At 44.2% G+C, this 20,825-nt stretch overlaps 1 protein-coding gene across 2 annotated transcripts in view; it reads left to right on the forward strand.

Moving 5' to 3' along the window:
• Window positions 1-5,932: 5,932 nt before the first annotated feature.
• The window catches only part of HNF4A (hepatocyte nuclear factor 4 alpha), a 66,496-nt gene continuing 51,603 nt past the window's right edge, over window positions 5,933-20,825 (forward strand). For both annotated transcript variants that reach the window (XM_061437670.1, XM_061437671.1), the window contains exon 1: window positions 5,933-6,086. In XM_061437670.1, the coding sequence (XP_061293654.1) occupies window positions 6,038-6,086 (49 nt within the window). In that variant the 5' untranslated portion in view covers window positions 5,933-6,037. The remainder of the gene's footprint in view (window positions 6,087-20,825) is intronic.

Genomic DNA, 20,825 nt, shown 5'->3' on the forward strand with positions numbered 1-20,825 from the left:
CAGATCAAAGAAGGAATGAACCCAGTGGGCACGCTTGTGTTTATCAAGCCTTGGCCCCTACAGATGTGGCAGTGAGAACTCCAGTAATGCCCTAGCTTGGCTAAGCCGCTGTTCCAACTGAAGTTGGGAACTTTTTTTTATTGAAGGATAATTGTTTTATAGAATTTTGTTGTTTTCTGTCAAACCTCAACATGAATCAGCCAGAGGTATACATATATCCCTTCCCTTTTAAAACCTCTCTCCCATCTCCCACCCCATCCCACCCCTCTAGATTGATACAGAGCCCCTGTTTGAGTTTCCTGAGCCATACAGCAAATTCCCATTGGCTATCTATTTTACATATGGTAATGTAAGTTTCCGGAGAAGGCAATGGCACCCCACTCCAGTACTCTTGCCTGGAAAATCCATGGGCCGAGGAGCCTGGTAGGCTGCAGTCGGTGGGGTCGCTAAGAGTCAGACACGACCGAACGACTTCACTTTCACTTTTCACTTTCATGCATTGGAGAAGGAAATGGCAACCCACTCCAGTGTCCTTGCCTGGAGAATCCCAGGGACGGAGGAGCCTAGTGGGCTGCCGTCTACGGGGTCGCACAGAGTCTGACACGACTGAAGCGACTTAGCAGCAGCAGCAGCAGCAATGTAAGTTTCCATGTTACTTTTTCCATACATCTCACCCTCTCCTCCCCTCTTGAAGTTGGGAACTTTTGCTGCAAGAAATCTGAAACAGTTCTTAAACCCCCGTAATATTTTATGCTCTTTGAAGATCATTCCCCAGTCTCATCTGATTGCTCATTTGCTCATACATTCACCAGCCAAGAGAGTTAAGAGCCTGGACTCTGAAGCCAGAATGCCTCAGTACAAATTTAACACAAAGTGGCCAAGTGTGCTTGGGTAAGTCAAGATCTTAACGCCTCAGTCTCACCTGTAAATGGGGACATAAATTGTATCTGCCTCATGAGGTCCTTCAAAACATGAAATGAATGAGTACATAGAAAGCATCTGGGAAAGTACCTGGCACTAGTGTAGACAGTTGCTTTAAAAGTTCAATGTCAAGGGACTTCCTTGGTGGTTCAATGCCTAAGATTCCCTGGTCATAATGCAGGGGGCCTCGGTTCGATCCCTGGTCAGGGAACTAGATCCCACATGCCGCAACTAAAGATCAAAGATCCTGCATGCCACAATTAAGACCTGACACAGCCAAATAAATAAATTTATTTAAATAAATAAATATTAAATAAGTAATTTATTTAATAAATAAATAAAATAAATTAATTAATTTAAAAGTTCAATGTCAAAAGGAAGGAGATGTTGTCACTGAGATGGGAAAGTAAACTATGGAGGGAGGTTGTCTTGTTTTTAATAAAAGACATATCATAGCATATTTACAAATTGATAGGATTCTGCCTCTAGAAATTTGACCTACAGATAAATTCCCACATCTGACGCAGGAGACTTGAAGTTTATGAAGACATTCACTGTAGTGACAAAAGCCTGGAGACAACCTAAGTGTCCAGCAATAGAAGACTAGAAAAATCATTTATGGGACATCCACACAGTACATAGCCACTCAAAGAATGAGGTGGGTATGCTGGTGTGGAGACAGCCCTTAGAGACCGAGGAGGTGACAGGAGGGTGTGTTTCACATGTTCCCATGTATTTATGTGCATCTACATGTGTGTATATCCAAATCGGCTTGGGTTGCCATAACAAAATACCATGGACTGGGTGACTCAACCAAGAGAAAAAAGTTTCCCCAGTTCTAGAGGCTGGAAGTGTGAATTCAGGATGCCAGTATAGTTGGATTCCGGTGAGATTTCCCTTCTTGACTTGCAACTACCTTCTCACTGTATCTGCATAGGTAGGAGAAGAGAGGGGCACACTCTCATGTCTCTCCTTTTTTTAAAAAAAAAATTTTTTTGGCCAAGCTGCACAGTGTGTGGGATCTTAGCTCCCCGACCAGGGATCACACCTGCACCCCCTGCTTTGGAAGCACAGAGTCTTAACTACGGGACTGCCAGGGAAGTCCTCTCATGTCTCTTCTTATAAGGACATTAACTCTATTGAATCAGGACCCCACTAGTTTAACCTTAATTACATTCATGAATATTCATTGGAAGGACTGATGCTGAAGCTGAAACTCCAATACTTTGGCCACCTGATGTGAAGAACTGACTCATTGGAAAAGACCCTGATGCTGGGAAAGATTGAAGGTCGGAGGAGAAGGGGCCAACAGAAGATGAGATGGTTGGATCACATCACCTACTCGATGGACATGAGTTTGAGTAAGCTCCGGGAGTTGGTGATGGACAGGGAAGCCTGGCGTGCTGCAGTCCATGGGGTCATAAAGAGTCAGACACAACTGAGCGACTGAACTGAACTCAACTGAACATCCATAAAGGCTTCAAATACAATCACATTGGGGGTTAGATCTTCAACATATGAATTTGGGGGAACACTTTTCTGTGCAGAGCAGTGTCTATGTGTATAATTTCTGGATATATATACAATAATTTGTTTAAAAGTTCAATAGAGGGACTTCCCTGGTAGTCCAGTGGTTATGATTCCACGCTTCCAATGCTGAGGGCCTGGGGTTCAATCCCTGGTCAGGGAACTAGATCCCACATGCCTCACCTAAGACCTAACCCAAACCCAGTGCAGCCAAATACATAATAAAGTGAAGTCGATTAGTTGTGTCTGACTCTTAAAAAAAAAAAAAGTTCAATAGAGTGAGATGTGGGAAGTAAGGTTAGAGAAAAGCTTTTATTTTTCATTATATGCTGTTCATAAAATTTTCATTTTTAACACATGAATGTACTAATGGCTTCACTTATAAAACTAGTGTAAAGCAAACAAAAGGCAAAAGAAAGCTCATATCACCTGCTTAAATTAAAAAAGAGTGACAACAGCTGGGACTTCCCTGGTGGTTCAGTGGTTAAGACTCTGAGCTTCCAGTGCAGGAGCGTGGGTTCAATCCCTGGTCAGGGAACTAAGATCCCACATACCATTTGGGGTGTGGCCAAAATAAATAAATAAATAACCACTGACCGCGACAAATGGTAATAAGGATATGGAGTAAAAAGGGAGCTCACTTACCCTGCTGGTGGTAATGAAAAATGGTATGACCACTATAGACAATAGGTTTGGAATTTCTTATAAATTAAACATATATATATATATATATACATATATATAAAACAACCGGCAATTCTTCTCCTAGAAATTTAACCAAGAGGAATGAAAACATATGTGTAAAAGAAGACTTGTCCATGAATGTACATCACTGCTTAATTCACAGTTGTCTCAAACAGGAGGTAACCCCAAAGCCCATTACTAAGTGACTGGGTGAACAAATTTCAATATGTCTACTCAATGGAATACTACTTAGCAAGAGAAAAGTACCAGGACACAGGTGAAACTCACAAATATACTGAGCAAAAAAGCCAGATACAAGAGTAAATGCCCTTCTGCTGCTGCTGCTAATGTAATGTGACAAAGCAGATCAGCAGTTGCCTGGAGTGGGAGGTGCTGGGGGGATTAATTGCAGAGGAAAAAAAGGGAACTTTAGGGGGTGATGGAAATGTTCTGTGTCTTGATTAAGGTTATAGTTACATAAGAATATACGTTTGTCAAAATCATAAAAGTGTACACCTAAAATTTTATTATATATAGATTATACCTCAATGAAGTTGATTTTTAAAGCCTAAAGAGGGAGAGGTTGAATATAGAAGAGAACTTACATGGTCATGTGGGGCTCCTGGGCAGTGGGAAGCGGGAGGGTGTGGACCCATGTGGATCAGGAGGGAGAGAGGTGAGCAAAGTGCAAATGCAGGTGAATTTTTGCGGGGACTTGAGGCTGGTCTGGGTTGAAGGCTCCTGTTCTCTCTGTGAAGAAGGGAAAGCCTCAGCCTCCTGAGAATGAGATGGACGATTTCCGAGGCGAGAAAAGATCTGAAGTAGAGGTAGAAAATGGAAAAGCCAGGAGAAGAGAAACAGGGTAGAGGTTCCGGGCAGTGTGGAGGGACCCATCGAAGCTTGTGATTATGAATCTCCGGCGGCCCCCAGCTGTCCATCTACGTGATTTTTTATTTTTTCAACAGTGATCAGCGGCTGGTGTGTAAGCATAAAGAAAGCAATATACATGGGCTCATCCAGGGTTGGGTTTTTGTCAGATGGTTAGAAGAAAATGGCCTGAGACAGAAGTAAGAGAGAAACTAAGATGGACTGTGGGCTACAAACTTGACAGGGGGAAATGAAGACGGAAGGTGCCGCAGGGAGGGAGGAAACGGAAGGAAGGAAGGACTGGATACACACCAGTGTCCATCAAGAGGGGATGGGAGGTCCCACTGAGGTGACTGAGTGAGCATACTGGAAAAAAGAGACTGCGGACAGAGAGAAATAGATCAATTAGCTGTTTTATTTATTTATTCAATATTTTCAAAAATTTCTTTATGTATTTATCTACTTGGCTGGGTCAGGTCTTAGTTGTGGCATGCGTGATCATTTTTTACTTGGAGCATGTGACCTCTTAGTTGCTGCATATGGGATCTAGTTCCCTGTCCAGGGATTGAACCCAGGACCCCTGTAATGGGAGAATGGATTTTAGCCACTGGACCTCAATTAGCTATTTTAGAAGTGAAGCAACACGTGAGGTAGGTGTTACTATGGGAAAATGAAATACTGTACCCAAATCCATACAGCAAGATAATGATGATGGAGTTGGGGTTTTCTGATCCTAAGTCCCACGTTTTCCTGCCTCTCATTTGAGAGCCCCCAATATGATGAAGACCTTGAGCTCAGGATCCCAAGTCAAGCTGTGAACCCCAACATTGTAATAAAAGAAATGGGGCTAATCTCTAAAAAGCCAGATGGTAGCCTACTGTGTAGGACAGCTAAGATGTAAGATGGTTCTGCATTCCGAAACCGGAACGCAGATTTGGGCAGGAGATTGCGTTTTGTGAGGCAAAGGAGACCCATGGACCAGTGGAAGGAGCAGGCAGAGTGCCTCTGCCCCACAGGCCTGGAGGCAGACCTATGTTTTCCCGTTCCTCTTAGCATTCACCATCTGTAATAATATCTTTGAATAATATCTTTTAAAAATACATTTATTTAGTTATTATTTATTTGGCTGTGCTGAGTCTTAGTTATGGCATGTGGGCACTGGTTTCCTGATCTGAGACTGAACTCAGACACCTTGCATTGGGAATGTGGCATCTTCACCAATGGACCGCCAGGAAAGTCCCTGAATAGTATATCTTTAACGTTATCTAATTGATGCCCATCTCCTCCGTTAGTCCACAATTCCATGGGCTCAGGGATGATGTCTCTTTGCTCATTTCTATATCACTGGAGTGTAGCGCAGAGCTCAGTATACAGTAGGCACTCAAAAAATATACATTAGATAATGGAGAGATCGTGGGTTGTCATTCTAACTCCTCTTTGTACCAGCTGGGAGACTCCGGGCAAGTAACTTCTTCCTTCGCCTCAATTTCCTCATCCTAAATTTTAATTTAAATGTGGCAATGCCTGTATGTAACTCTCAGCACCCAGTAGGTGCTCAATAAATACACTCCCCCCAGCTTCCTCCTTTTCTCCTCTACCCCTCCCTCCGGCTTCTTGCCACACCCATTGTTTGGAGCCATAAAACCCAACCCAGGTTGGACTCTCACCTCCTCATCCCGTCCTGGTCAGTCCTTTCCCGTAAGTTGGGGGTGAAGGGGCTGGTATCCCCCATATTCTGGCTCCAAGAGCCTCCCAACCCCAAAGGGCAAGACTGGGGCCCTAGTGGACCTCTGGTCTGGCCAGGTTGTCGTTGCCATGGCAACAATGACAGTCCCCAGCCGCAGGTTCCCTAAGTGACTGGTTACTCTTTAACGTATCCACCCACCTTGGGTGATTAGAAGAATCAATAAGATAACCGGGCGGTGGCAGCTGGCTGCACTCACTGCCTTCCTGGTGGACTGGCTCCCGCGGCTGCTGCTGTGTGCCTGGGGCTCCGGCTCCTCCATGCCCCCGGGTCTCCGGCTGGGTGGGCTCCGCCATGGTCAGCGTGAACGCGCCCCTCGGGGCTCCGGTGGAGAGTCCCTATGGTGAGTGGGGTCTGTAGCTGGGGCTTAGGGAAGCCTGGACGTGGTGGGACCACCGTTAAGTTTGGGAGAGCATGGGATGGCCTCCGTGTGTTTCCTAGGGCCCCCAAGACCCTTAAGGGCTTCTCCAGAATGGCAGGAAGCCCCCGGGAGGCGAGTGACCTCTTGACTAAGCTCCTAAACTGAGGCCTGGCGTATCCAAGTGTGGGAAGCGCTCGGAGGGCTCGTGGAAGCCCGGGGAAGGGGATCAGCTCACTTAGCCCGCCCAGAGAGACCGCCTTCCTAGGGATGCATCCCGGAGTAGTTCTGAAATTCCACTAAACGTGGGGCTGAAGCATCGTTCCCACTCTGAATCCCGCAGAGAGGCTTGCGGGGCCTCGGCCTCCGAGCTGGCTTCAGGTCTAGGTGGGATACGACCCAAGGGAAGAGTTGGCTGGACCCGAGGGCCGTCAGCTCTGGATCATTCTGCAAGGGAAAGCCATAGAAAGCGACGCACAGAGCGGGGCACTGGAAAACGAAAACCATCTTTGCTGTAAGTGTGTAACTTAGATGCGGGATAAGGGAAGAGTGTGTCCGCTGACGGTGAAGCGCAGGGGGCTTTGATGTTCGGCATGTAACTCCAAAATTGGAGGTAACCCCAAATGTCGGGCAGTAGCGGATGGGTAAATAAAACATGATGCCTCTTTAGGATGGAATAGTATCTCGTTGTTGAAAAAAAAAAAAAAAAGATTTGTGTACAGATAGGGAAGGACCTTCAAGTGCATTACGTGAAAAAAAAAAAAAAAGTAAGCTGAAGAGCCTATAGCATATGACATTTCTGAGAACAGATATACGCATATGTATGTACCCATACGTGTGTGTTTGCGTAGAAAATTAGCGGAAGGACACAAAGAAACCAAACCGGTAACAGCTTTGTTTCGGAGGAAGGAAGTTCAGGTAAACGTTTGTTTTCACTTTTTTTGCACATTTTGGATTTTCAAAAAGTCGGTGAATTTTATAAGCTGATTCAATCACACTCATGTGCAGAGCTTGGCCTCCGAAAATCCAGTAGATCCTGGCTCTTGTTTCCGTGACTTTACACAAATTGCTCATCATTTCTGGGCCTTGGCTGCCTTCTCTCTGAAGTGGACACAGGGTGTTTTAGGGACAGCCTGCAAGTCTAAAGGAAGGCGAGGGTGTGAACCCTCCCGCTAAGCCCTCAGCTCCTCGCACATCCTAAGGACAGTTAGTGTTACTTGATATCGTCAGGAGCGGAGAGAAGATGGCCTCAAGGAATCAGGGACTGTTCTCTTGACTGGTCCAAGGGAATCTTCGCCCTTTGACCCAGCATCCAGGAGCAGTATAAGATGCAGTGCAAATAGCTGAGGCTGTGGAACCAAAAAAACCGCCTGGAGCCCTATCCTATAGGGCTGTGTGACCTTGGGCAAGTGACTTCCCAATTTTCAATCTATTTCCTCACCTGCAAAATGGAGAGAACAGGACCTATCTCACTGGGGGCTGTGGCTAGAGGAGATTGCATAGCTAAAGGGCTGGGTATGCCTGAGGGGCTTCATCCAAGGTTAAAACACAATTGTGAGATCTGGCTGATCCTGTAGCTGGAGGAAGACTCATCGTCTCCCAATTGGTCAGACAGGGATGGATGGATGGATGGAGGGATGGATGGATGGACGGATGTTCTACTCCTGTTACTGCACTTAATTTTCAAAACATTTGTCTCAGGTAAACAACACTATTATGTCTAAGGATAGAAGAGAAAACTAATGCTTAGGATTGTTTTTAAAAAAATCATCTGACTCTAGACCTGACATCATCCATCTGTACTGACCCCTCTTGGCTCAGCTACAGGTATGGCTGGGCAGAGAAAGGAGGGCTCTCATGTTCATCAACAAGGCAACACTGCTGTCCTGAAAATGACTGGGCATTTGCTGATGTGTGTATTTGTGTGTGTGTGACATTGACCAAAAGACCTTGCTTTTTAGATAAAATAAATCTGGGTTAGATTCTGGATCTGCCTCCCTCCCCCCCTCCTCCCCAAGCTGTGTAACCTACCTTTTTCTGAGTCTCAGACATTTCATTTGTAAAATAAACGAGGGCAGTCTGCTTCCAAGGCTCTGGGAAAGATGCACTTACTGATTTTAAAAACAAAAAAGTACTTTGAATAAAATTCTTTCTTTTGAAATTCTCCATTGGGGATAATAGTCTCTAAAGGTTGCAATCACAAAGGTAAGTTGCTGAGTAAGAAACATTGTTCACGGCAGAGCCTTGGGAGAGGTGATGGAGGGCAAGGTTAGGATCACATGTATGAATGAATATACAAGTGCTTAGAACTGCGCCTGACCCAGAATAAGCATGAAATCTATCCCAAATGCTGTCTCACATTTTTAAACCTTAGTAGGATAAATATAGTCTTTTTTTTTCTTTCTAATTTTATTTATTTATTTTTGGCTATGCTGGGTCTTCTTTGCTGTGTGTGGGCTTTCTCTAGTTGCAGCAAGCAGGGGCTACTCTTCATTGCAATGTGCAATCTTCTCATTGAGGTGGCTTCTTTTGTTGTGGTACACAGGCTTCAGTCATTGCGGCTTAGTTACTCCGAGGTATGTGGAATCTACCTGGACCAAGGGTTGAACCCATGTCCCCGGCATTGGCAAGCGAATTCTTAACCATCGGACCAGCAGGGAAGTCTCAGTAGGAGAGTCTTTAATCGACTGTCTTCGGCGTGGTGGTCCTAAGCAAACTTGACCCTTCCCTGGTCTTGAAACGCATCCATGGCGCACTGGATTCTGTTCTGTAGTTCTCATCACTGATCAAGTAACTGTGCACTGTGGCGTCTTGTCTCCCCAACTAGACTGTAAACTCCATGAGGCCATGGACCTCAGTCCTTTGTTCAGCCTTGCCTGTCTCCCATGGTGACCTGCACAGAATAAGTGCTCAGTAAGTATTCAGTTGGGCTTCCCTGATGGCTCAGCATTTAAGAATCTGCCTGCAATGCAGGAGCCTCAGGAGATATGGGTTCAATCCCTGGGACAGGAAGATCCCTGGAAAAGGGAATGGCAACCCACTCCAGTATTCTTGCCTGGAGAATCCCATGGACAGAGGAGCCTGGAGGCTACAGTCCATGGGGTCACAAAGAGCTGGACAGGACTGAAGCGACTTAGCACTCATGCAGGCACAAGTAATCATTTGTTGGATGAATGAACTAATGGAAATTCCAAGAAATAGCCCTAGGACAATGATCAGCAATGTCAACCAGGTCCATGCTGCTCCCTTCCCTCTTCCCTGCCTTCCTCGCTGTTGGCTTTTGGTTTTTCGTTTGTCCCATTATAGACCTAAGGTGGCTGTCACAGCATCAGAGATCATGTCTGCTTAAGCTGGAAGGGGTCTGTCTGAAGCTGGAAGGGGTTTTTCTCAAAGCCCGATTTTCCCCCAAAGCAAAAATTTCCCGAAAATCTCCCAACAGACTTCCTTAGTTCACAGAAAGCTGGAAAGTGTCTAGTGGAAAGAAATGAGAAAGCCAACACAGGCTTAGACCAACCATGGTCTCTTCTTGGGGTCTGACACAATGCTGCTGCAAACCAAATTGGAGTTCCCTTGTAATGGGTTTCTCAGCTTTGACCCTACTGATATTTTGGCTTGGGTAATTCTTTGTTGTAAAGAGACTGGCTTGTGCACTGTAGGATGTTTAGCAGCTTTCCTGGCTTCAACCCACTAGATGCTAGTAGCATACTGCCCGTCAGTTGTGCCAACCAAAAATGTCTCCTGCCATTTCCAAATGTATCCTGGGCACGTGTAACACCACTGTTACAAGGAAGCAGGAATAGCAGCTGAGTCGGATCTGCCAGAGATGAATGTACTGTGACTCGTGTGCTAGTATTTGTTTTGGGTATCAGCACCTAGCTCAGTGCCAGATTTGGGGCTGCCCTTAGCAACTGTGAGGATAAGATGCCATGTCTCTGTGCTAACCTCGCTCCTGGCTTCATCATTCTCCTACCCTTGTTTTGCTTTCAGCAAGTTTCCTTAATGATTTATTTTGGCCCTTTGGGACTTTGTCATTCTTGAAAGCATCTCAAATCTCCTCGAAGGCCAGGTCTGTATTTGTCTGATCTTCTTGTTATACCCCAGGTTACCACAGGACTGGGGCCCCATGTAGATTATGATAGACATTTACTTAATGAATAAATGAATGAGAAAGTGGATGAATGAATAAATAAATGAATAAATGGATACCTGGATGGGTAGATAGGTAGATGCTTTGATGAACCAATGTGATGGTCTAGTGCATGGACAGATGGATGGATGGGCATGATATGGAGAGACAGATGAATGAATGGGAGAAATGAATACATAACAGGGAATATGGGCAGATGGGCAGGTGGATGGATGGAATAATGAATAGATGTGATGGATGGGTAAATGGGTATGGTGGATGAATGGAAAGAATGGAGAGATATGTGGGTGGATATGGTAAGTAGATGAATAAATAACTAGAAATGTGCATGGATGGATGGATGAAGGAGGTGATGGGTGAGTAGGTAGATGAAAAGATAGACGGGTATATAGATGGACGAGGTGGGCTGTATTGGGATAGCGGTATCTGCAAGTAAAGAGATCGATGGTGACTGTCCACTGGTTCCTTCAGGGCAGTAGTTCCTAGTTCCTTTGACTAATGGCATCAGTCTCAGACTAGATTAGAGGCTGTTGTCAGAGGAGACAACATTTGGTTAAGTGGCTCTCCCACTTAAAGCTGCGTGATGCCAGACACTTCGCCCCCATCTCTGATCATCAATTTCTTCATCAACCAAGTGAATTTTGGTTGTTGTGAAGACTCCATGAGCTCGTGAAGAAGAAAAGGTATCATAAACTATAAAATGCTTTGTCTCCCTGAATGGTTAATGAGCCCAAAGTTGGGTAGAACCCCAGTTGCTGGCTGGCTACAGGACTATATCTGATAACCAGGCATGGCTGTTTCCACCCTTCATTCCCTAAACATAGTCTCCCCTCCCTTCCTGCTTTTTTCCCCATGTTATCTTCCTGTCCCACCTCAATTTGATTTCAGCCCCTCTGATTCAGTGGTTTACAAATCTTCCTGCTTATGGGAAACTTTCTTTTCTTTTTCTTTGCCGTGCATTGCGGCCAGAGGGATCTTAGTTCCCTGACCAGGGATTGAACCCATGCCCCCTGCAGTGGAAGTGTGGAGCCCTAACCACTGGACCACCAGGGAAGCCCCTGGGAAAATTACTTAAGCTGACACCTTGGGGCTCCATTTCAGACCTGGTAAACCAGAATCTCCTGGAAAGAGTTTCAAGAGCCTTTAAATTTTTGTTAAGTCCTTAAGTGATTTTGGGTGTTGGGTCAGCTAGAGTTTGGAAACCATGGCCTTGTTTTGTCCCCTTTTATAAAGAGAAGATATGGATACTCAGAGAGCATTCTGTCTCCATCCAGAAGGCTCTTGCTCACTCGTTCATTCCTTCAACAAACGACTCCTCAGGCTTATGGTATGCAAGGCATTCTGCCCAGCACTGAGGGAATGTAGGAGACTATAAAGTGTGGCTTCAGATCTTGGGGAGTGTCCAGTTTGGGGGTGGTGGTGGTAAACAGATGGACCGGCAGCAATCAAAAACAAAGTGCTGTAACAGGTGTGAATAGGGCACTGTGGGAGCACAAGGGGGCCTAGGAAGAGGGGAAGGGGTCAGAGGCCTCTTGACCCTGGAGGAGGGAGCTGAGATCTGAACTGGAACCTGAAGGTTTAGCGGGAGGAGAGATGCAGGGGGACAGCAGATGTACAGACCCAGAGCCTGGCCATGCACAGCACTGATTTTACCTAACATTTGACTGCAGCTAATTCCACCCTTTCTTCACAGTTATCTTGGGGTTTTTCTGATTGTTTCATGAATTATTATTATTATTATTTTTTTAGTTCTACCAGTTTATTGCTACCAACCCGTCACCCTCCACCTTCATGCACACATGCTCAGTCACGTAACCCCATGGACTGCAGCCAGCCAGGCTCCTCTGTCCATGGGTTTTTCCAGGCAAGAATACTGGAGTGGGTTGCCATTTCCTTCTCCATGAATTATTTTTCTTGTTCCTAAAAAGATTCGGGAATGCATGCTCAGTTATATCCGACTCTTAGTGACTCTGTGGACTGTAGCTCGCCAGGCTCCTCTGTCCATGGAACTCTCTAGGCAAGAATCCTGGAGTGGGTAGCCATTCTCTCCTCCAGGGCATCTTCCCCACCCAGGGATCGAACCCAAGTCTCTCATGTCTCCTGCATTGGCAGGCAGATTCTTTACCACTGTGCCACTTGGGAAGCCCCACATATATAATTCCTAGAGTACAATTCAGTAGTCTTTATTAGACATTACAGATGAGCAGAACAAATCTATTCGTAGTTTAGAGAGAAATGTTCGAGGGGAACACGTGTATACCTGTGGCGGATTCATGTTGATATATGGCAAAACCAATACAATATTGAAAAGTTAAAAAATAAAATAAAAAAGAGGAAAAAAAATAAAAAAAAAAAGAAATGTTCAGACGATTTTTGGAATTTGAATATAAAATATGCCCTTTAAAATCATACAAAACCTTTTTGTTCTGTGATATTAAAAATCCTAAAGTATTTATAAGATGAATTTTATGTATCTAATATTTCATGTTTATTAGAATTATTTCAATATTAAACAGAAAAAAATTAAAAATATATTTTTTTTAATTTTTATAAAAGAAATTACAGACCAGCAGTATCTGTGCTGTTAGGGACACTGAATCTGTTCATACACCCTAGCTGTGCAGGGTACAGTAATTTCAGACCTTTGATGTTCACATAATTAACTGATTTCTTTCATTTTCATTTCTTTTTCTCTGAGTAAACATGTACTATTTAAAAATATGTTTATTGAAGTATATTGTTCACACAGCAAAGAGCATGAATAATAAATCACAAATAGACTAATGAAATTTAACAAGGATGACTACTTTTTTTTAAATGAAGTAAAATAGAACAGAAAACAGCCTAGTGCCTCTCGTGTATAGGAGATTTTGTGTGTGTGAAACTTCTGTTCTTTTCTACATGCTTATGGATATGTGTGTGTGGTTGTGATAATACCAACCATTCATAGATCACATACTAGGGCTTTCCACATATCAACGCCTTATCTTCACAATAACCCTGTGAGGGAGGGGCTTTTACTGTCCTTCCCCTTTTATAGATGAGTAAATGGAGGCACAGAGAGGCTGAGTCACTCGGCGAAAGTGACAGATGCCTTAAGAGGTGACGTTGATTGAGGTTCCAGCCCAGGCAGGCGGACCCCAGAGTCTGTGTTTTGACTACCACCTTTATTGCCACTGTATATAAAGTATGTGATGTAAAATGTGTTACTCAGAGTCATGGTCAAAAGGGTTTAAAGCCACTGGACAGAATGTTCCCAAATGTTCTTTATAGATCTAAAAATAGCATATTTTTTCCTTAAGTGTCCCCACAGGGAACAGGGGCTGATTTTGGGTAGTACATGGACAAACGCTTTTAAATTTTATTAATTTTACCGCATGTTAGAAAAATGTATAACTAACATATTAAAGCACTACTATAAAATATTATTTAAAAGATTAATGTACATCTTCAAAAGAAAGAAAATTATCAAGTAAATAATTATAGATAAACAAAATAGATGTGATGGGCAGATTATAATAAAAATCATAAAAGGAATGAAAATGTTTGGGGCTTTGGGGTGAAATACTGAACTTGGTATCAGAAGGCCTGGATATGGGTCCTGGTCTATTCATTCTCTAGCTCTGGTTTATTTCTTCTCTCTCTTTTTAAAAATTTTTATCTTTTACTGGAGTATAGTTGACTTACAATGTTGTGTTATTTTCAGGTGTAGTACAAAGAAATTCAGTTATATGTGTGTGTATATATATATAAAATAGGATATTATAGAGTATTGAGTAGAATTCCTGTGCTATACAGTAGGGCTTGTTGATTATTTTATCTCACGTATAGTACTTAGGATGGACCAGGCACTGTTTTAAACACTTTATAAAAATTACTTCCTTTAATCCTTACAACCGCCCACTGAGTAGGTACTGTCATCATACCCATTTCTCAGAAGAGGTAACCAAGGCTCAAAGAGGTTAAATAACCTACCCACCCAGACTATCAGAGGCAGAGCTAGGATTCAAATCCGGGCATTACATTAGTAAAGACAACACCAGCTGGTATAATAAACAAAACCAAAATGTCAGATAGAAGAATTTGTCTCTTTCATGCAGGGACCCAGGGTCCTTCCTTGTTTGGAAGATGGATTTTATTTTACCTATCCTACTGTGATAGGTAGAATTTCCTTTGTCATTCTGGCCTCCAGGTCCTCCTCTGAAAAATAAGATTAGTAACGCTGTTTCTGCTTACCTCTCAGGGCAGCTCTGTAATTAGGGGATGGGTCCAAGGGTCTTCTGCAAACTGCAGCCAATTCCAGTGGAATTGTTATTAATGGCCAACATTATTAAGTTGGCCAACACCTACCTTTCAGTGTTATATTATAAAGGTTAACTGAGATATTGCATGTAAAGGCCTTTGTTCATATACGGACTCCATCAGCTGTGGATAGTAGTAATAAGAGGTAGTTGCTCAGTTGCCAAGTCGTGTCCAGCTCTTTGCGACCCTATGGATTGCAGCTTGCCAGGCCTGGCAAATGAAACGATGCGTATTAACTTACCTCCAAACTGGCAAACAGTTTATAGCATCTTTCCTATTAGCAAATTAACCCACAACATCTGGGAGTGAAAAATCAAAAAGTATAGCCACGATATTTAGAAATACAAAGGAAAACACCAGGAGCAGGGAAAACTGAGCTAAAGTTTTTCAGGTTTTTCCATAACATCTTACAGGAAAATCTGAACATTTTGGCCAACCCAATAGTTGCAAGGGGTTGCCCTTGAGCTGTGGGAATCAGGTTCAGGAAAGAGTGGGTGGGTAACTACTGCTATTTATATCAAATACTTTTTTAGAATATTTGATTTTTTTCAATTGTGTACCTATATTGTGTTAATAAATTTTTTGAAATTATTTTAAAATTTAATTTAATTAAAAAAAATTTTTTTTTTGGCTGGACCATGCTGCATGTGAGATCTTTGTTCCCCAACGAGGGTTCAAACTCATGCCACCTGCAGTAGAAGCGTGGAATCTTAACCACTGGACTGCCAGGGAAGTCCCAGAACAATTTTTAAATTAAAGAGGAAAAGGGAATAATTAAACACTATTTCAAACATCCTCAATTGTACTTTAAAATAAGAGTCCTGGGACAGAAAGCCACAGAAGGAAAAGGCAGAGTTAAAGTTAGAAGTTCAAGATCCAATTGCATTTAAAATCTCTGCTGAACACCTTCTAATTGTTTTGTGTCAGGCTGAAAAGAAAAGCTGAGCGCTTTCTCTCACCTAAAGGGCCCCCTAAAAGCCATCTGCCCTGTCGGCCTCTCCTGTCTTCCTCCCTTTTGCTCACTCCACTTCAGCCCCCTTGGGCCCTCCTAGGATCCTTCAATCGTACAAGCACATTCCTGCCCCAGAGCCTTTGTACTTGCTGTTCCTTCTGCCTGGGCTTCCCAGGTGGCTCAGTGGTAAAGAATCCATCTGCCAAACAGGAGTCATGGGTTCGATCCCCAGGTCAGGAAGGTCCCCTGCAGAAGGGAATGGGCAACCCACTCCAGTATTCTTGCCTGAGAAATCCCATGGACAGAGGAGTCTGGTAGGCTCCAGTCCACAGGGTCACAAAGAGTCAGACACGACTTGGTCACTACATGACAACAGCAACAACTGCCAGGAACACCCTTTCTCCAGATCTTCCCCAAATTGATGTCTTCTCCTTGCATTTCTCCCCCTGCCCCCAACCCCGCTGGGCAAGATCTTTGTTGTGACACTTGGACTTTCTCTAGCTACAGCCCATGGGGGCTTCTCTTTTCCTGGCGCACGGGCTTAGTTGCCCTGAGGCATGAGGAATCTTATTTTCCCAACCAAGGATCGAACCCACGTCCCCTATGTTGGAAGGTGGATTCTTAACCACTGGATGGCCAGGGAACTCCCCAAGTTTGGTTTGTAGCTCAATGTCCCCTACTCAGAGTGGCCTTCCTTGACCACCCCCATCTCAGATGGCCCCTCCTCCAGTCATCATTATCAATCTTGTTATCCTCTACAGCCCTGGAATTGTGGATTCACCGCTCTGTTTATCATCTGTCTCCTCCACTACAATGGAAGTTCCATTAAGACAGGGAATCTGGCTGCCTTGCGACGTCCTCAGCATGTAGAACAGCACTTGGCACACAGTAGGCGCTCCATAAATATTTGTGGAATGAGAAGAGTCAGAAGGGGACAGCTGAGTCAGTGTGCTGAGGGGCTGGATGGGCCAGGAAGCTGCAAGCCCCTGCCTGGGCCCGGCCCTGGGTAAACAGTCCCCCGTCCGCCCAGACAGCCGCCTGTTTGACAACTGTCTGCCATCGGGCTGGCCAAGCCAGGGCCGTCACACAGCCAAGGCCCCAGGATTCCCTGGGACAAGTAACAGAGGCAGCCACGCCTCAGGGAGAGCTTGTGTGAAGGAACAGGTCAAAAAGTTACCCAAACAGGCACGAGAAAAGTCAGAGGAGGTGGTGGGACACAGAGCAGTTGGCTCTTCCCTGGGCAGAGCCAGGAGGAGCAGGAGGGAGGCCCTGGCACACCCCGTGGGCAGTTTCCCGGGCAGGGCCTGGCCACCGGAACCCAGTTCTGGTCGTGGCTCTGGTCCTGACTTGCAGAAGGACCTCAGATACTTGCCACCTCTGGGCCTCGGTTTCCTCTCCTGTAAATAAGAGACTGTGGGCTGGTCGGTGGTTTTCAAGCTTCGGAAAAAAAAAAAAAAAGGCAGCGGCATTCTTTCTTTAAGGAAAATCTTACTGGAAGCCAGTTTGCAGGAATCATACACAGGAAGCCTTTGGTTTAAAGTGTGGGGCTGCAGGATGCTGCCTACCTACCCCACGTCCCCTGGCCTTTCAAAGCAGCCCCAGGGTGAAAACCACCAAGTCTCCTTGGTCTCTGAGGTTCACAGCGAGAGTCTTGTCATTAAACCTACCTCCAGGTTCAAGCCTGACATCGGCATCTTAGGTAATCTACTCCACCTTTCTGAGCCTTGGTTTCTTTCTCTAAATCTGGTATCTTAAACAGTACCGCCCTCACAGTATCAATGGTCAGCCCAGAGCCTGGCACCTAGTGAATTCTCAATAGGAAGAGTGAAAAACCAATGTTGATTATTAGCAGAAGTACCAGGAATGACCCAAAGGGCCAGTTCTTTGTCTCTACTGTGTGCTGGGAAAAAATGTAACCCTTCTGAACCTCAGTTTCCTCCTTGTAAAACTTAGCCAAAAGTTAAAAGGAGATAATTTGCATATAATTTGCAATTATAATTTTGTATATACGTAATTACAATTTGTAATTTGTGGTCCACATTCCATTTCTGTTGGACACTGCAGCTCTAGCCCCTCAGTTTCTATTAATACAGCAGCTAACTCATCCTGCCTCTGTTTCCCGCTCTGAATAGACCAGTTCAGGCCAGCTATCCCTGGCTGGGTCTTCTCCCCAGTTCACAGTTTTCCCTGATGTCCTCAACCTCGTTGCTTGCCTGTCGGGGGTGGGGTGGAAGTGGGGGGACCCAGGCTCTAGAACTCAAAACTTGTCTTCTAGAATTCTACACTTGGGAAATCTCATTTCCCAGCCCCCATGGGTATCCATTGTGTTCTCTTTATCAGACTTTCACATAAAACAATAGTCAATTTGAAATTTAATTATACACCCATTCTTCTCTCTCCAGCCTGTGAATTTACCTCCAAATCCTGCGATTTAGTGGGTAGAATTGGGAAGGGGAGAGGATGATTCTTTTCCCCCTCTCCACAGCAATTCATAGTTTTTCTAGAGATAAGGTGGACTGAATACGGGGGAGGGACATGGGGCCTTCTACTGGGAAGGCTCTGCTTTTGTTTTTGGAGGAGATAATATCCTCCCAGGACTCCTCTGAGATGACAGAATTTGAAAGGACTTAGGGGGCCAGGAGGAAAAGGAATCTCACAGTGATGAAGACTCCCTTCCAATGGGGAGGTCTTATTTGTTAGTGGCTGAGAATTTATGCTGCAGACTTAGGAAGACTTGGGTGAGAGCTCTGTAAGCTGTGTGACATTGGACACGTGACTTTACACTCTGACCCTCAATCTCCCCCTCTATAAAATGAGGATAAGAATAGTTCTATTCTAGCACAATGCTTTGGACAAACATTCCATAAATGCTAGCAATCACATACCTTTTGCAAAAGGGCCTATGTTGGTATGTGTAATAGATTTAATTCCTTTTTATTTCACTTCTATGCATTTTTGTAATTCTTCTACCATGAACTTGCTTCAGTTAAATCATAAAAAAGTTAATTGAGCAAAAAGGAATAAAATTGAGTGGAAATGTCATTCTAAGGCTGGGCTCCAATGTGGGGTTTTAGAGCTGGGAACAGGGAAGAGAATCTTAGAGTCTGAACTTCACACACCCTTTACTATTTTAGTAAACTGAGGCCCCAAGACAAAAGGTGATTTGGCAAGTCAGTGGCAGAACAGTGATGCTGAGGATTGGAAGGAAACTGGGAGGTAACTAGGCAGCCTTTCCCAAGGTGAAACCATTCAGACGGGGAGTATTCTATCCTGAGATGTTTGAAAAAGCTCAGAAGCGTTAGTTGCTCAATCATGTCCAACTCTTTGAAACCCACCATGAACTGTAGCCCGCCAGCTTCCTCTGCCCATGGGATTTCCCAAGCAAGAATACTGGCTGCTGCTAAGTCTATTCAGTCGTGTCCAACTCTGTGCGACCCCATAGACGGCAGCCCACCAGGCTCCCCGTCCCTGGGATTCTCCAGGCAAGAACACTGGAGTGGGTTGCCATTTCCTTCTCCAGTGCATGAAAGTGAAAAGTGAAAGTGAAGTCGCTCAGTCGTATCCAACTCTGTGCGACCCCATGGACTGCAGCCTACCAGGCTCCTCTGTCCATGGGATTTTCCAGGCAAGAGTACTGGAGTGGGTTGCCATTGCTTTCTCCGTCTCCTCCCGCTGCTGCTGCTGCTAAGAATACTGGAGTGGGCAACTATTCCCTTCTTCAGGGCATCTCCGAAACCCAGGGATCAAACCTGGGTCTCCTGCATTGCAGGCAGATTCTTTACTGTCTGAAGCACCAGGGCTGGCTCAGAAAGCTGTATAAATTTCAGTATCAGAGAACGTCTCAGAGCCCTTAACACAGGACAGTGAATGCCTTGGGTACTCCAAGAGAAGCCTCCAATGTGTGCATGTTAATTCATCATAGAGCCCCCTTGAAAACATCAACACCCAGAAAGCTCTCTCTGCCTCACCACAGAGACATTTTATAGCTTAATACATTCCTAGATTTAAGAAAAAATATATTGATATTTTAAATATTATGATTTTAACCAGTACATTACTGATTTTTGTTGGTATATAGAAAGACAGTTAATTTTTTTTTTTTTGGCAGTGCCCCATGGCATGTGGGATCTTAGTTCCCCAACCAGGGATTGAACCCAAGCCCCCTATAATGGGAACACAACATCCTGACCACTTGACTGCCAGGGAATTCCCTTGAAATATCGTTAATTTTTTTCACTACCTTTCTCCTTTAAAAAAAATTGTAATATTTCCTAATATTGCAAAAAGGTAGAATAATACTGTGAACATGGATGTACCCATCACTCAGTTTTGTCAAATCCTACATACATGACCATATTTTCATGAGATTCATTTTTTTTGTTGTTTTAATGATATGAACCCCCCTGTCCCCTGCCACCTGTAAGCCTCCTTGAGCCCTTGCTTGTTGAGAGTTGACCCCTGTCAACTTTTGCTGTGCATCATTGCTAGGCATGATTTTTCTTTTTTCTTTTTCTACTTTTGGCCATACTGCTTGGCACACAGGGGATCTTTAGTTCCCTGGCAAGGGATCAAACCCATGCTCCTGTATTGGAAGCATAGCGTCTTCAACCACTGAACTACCAGGGAAGTACCATAGACAAGTTTGAATACTTTTCCTCTACATGGCTACAATACTATATATATATATATATAGCATTATTTTGCCTATCTGGAAAAGTTATTCAAATGCTGTCCATATCCTTCAGCAACTTCCTTTTTTTTCTGGATCTTCCTATCCATCTACAGGCAGCACTGGAGCACTCACTGAAAATGCTGTGAATGAATATCCCAAAGTATATTTATTCCAGTTTTGGATGATGAAGTTTCCAGTTTTTCACTATTTTAAGCAGTGCTACAAAGAGCATCCTTATATGTGTGGGTGAAATTTTCTCTAGGATCATGTGTAGGAGTGAAATTTCTGGATTTCAGGCAATGAGCATCTTTACTTTGATGAGATGTTGATAAACTTGTCAGTCTTGCCCACCAACTACCACTTCGGGTCCGTAGCAGCTAAGAGTTAGTTGCTTTGCATCTTCATCTGCACTTGACTCTGAAAGATGATGGATGGAAAATGAGAATTTGCATTTCCCATATGGCTGGAGAGGGAAAAGTTCCTTTTGCCATTTGAATGTGCCTGTTTCTACCCCTTGCCCATTTTCCTATTGCATTATCTACCTTAACTATTTTAAGGGATTATGAATTCTTGATACAAATGCTTTTTCCAGTTGTATTAGTGGAAACTACCTTTAATCTGTCTGTCGTTCATCTTTTCACACTCTTTAGA

Source organism: Bos javanicus, chromosome 13 (assembly GCF_032452875.1).
Source record: "Bos javanicus breed banteng chromosome 13, ARS-OSU_banteng_1.0, whole genome shotgun sequence".
Taxonomy (NCBI): Eukaryota; Metazoa; Chordata; class Mammalia; order Artiodactyla; family Bovidae; genus Bos; species Bos javanicus.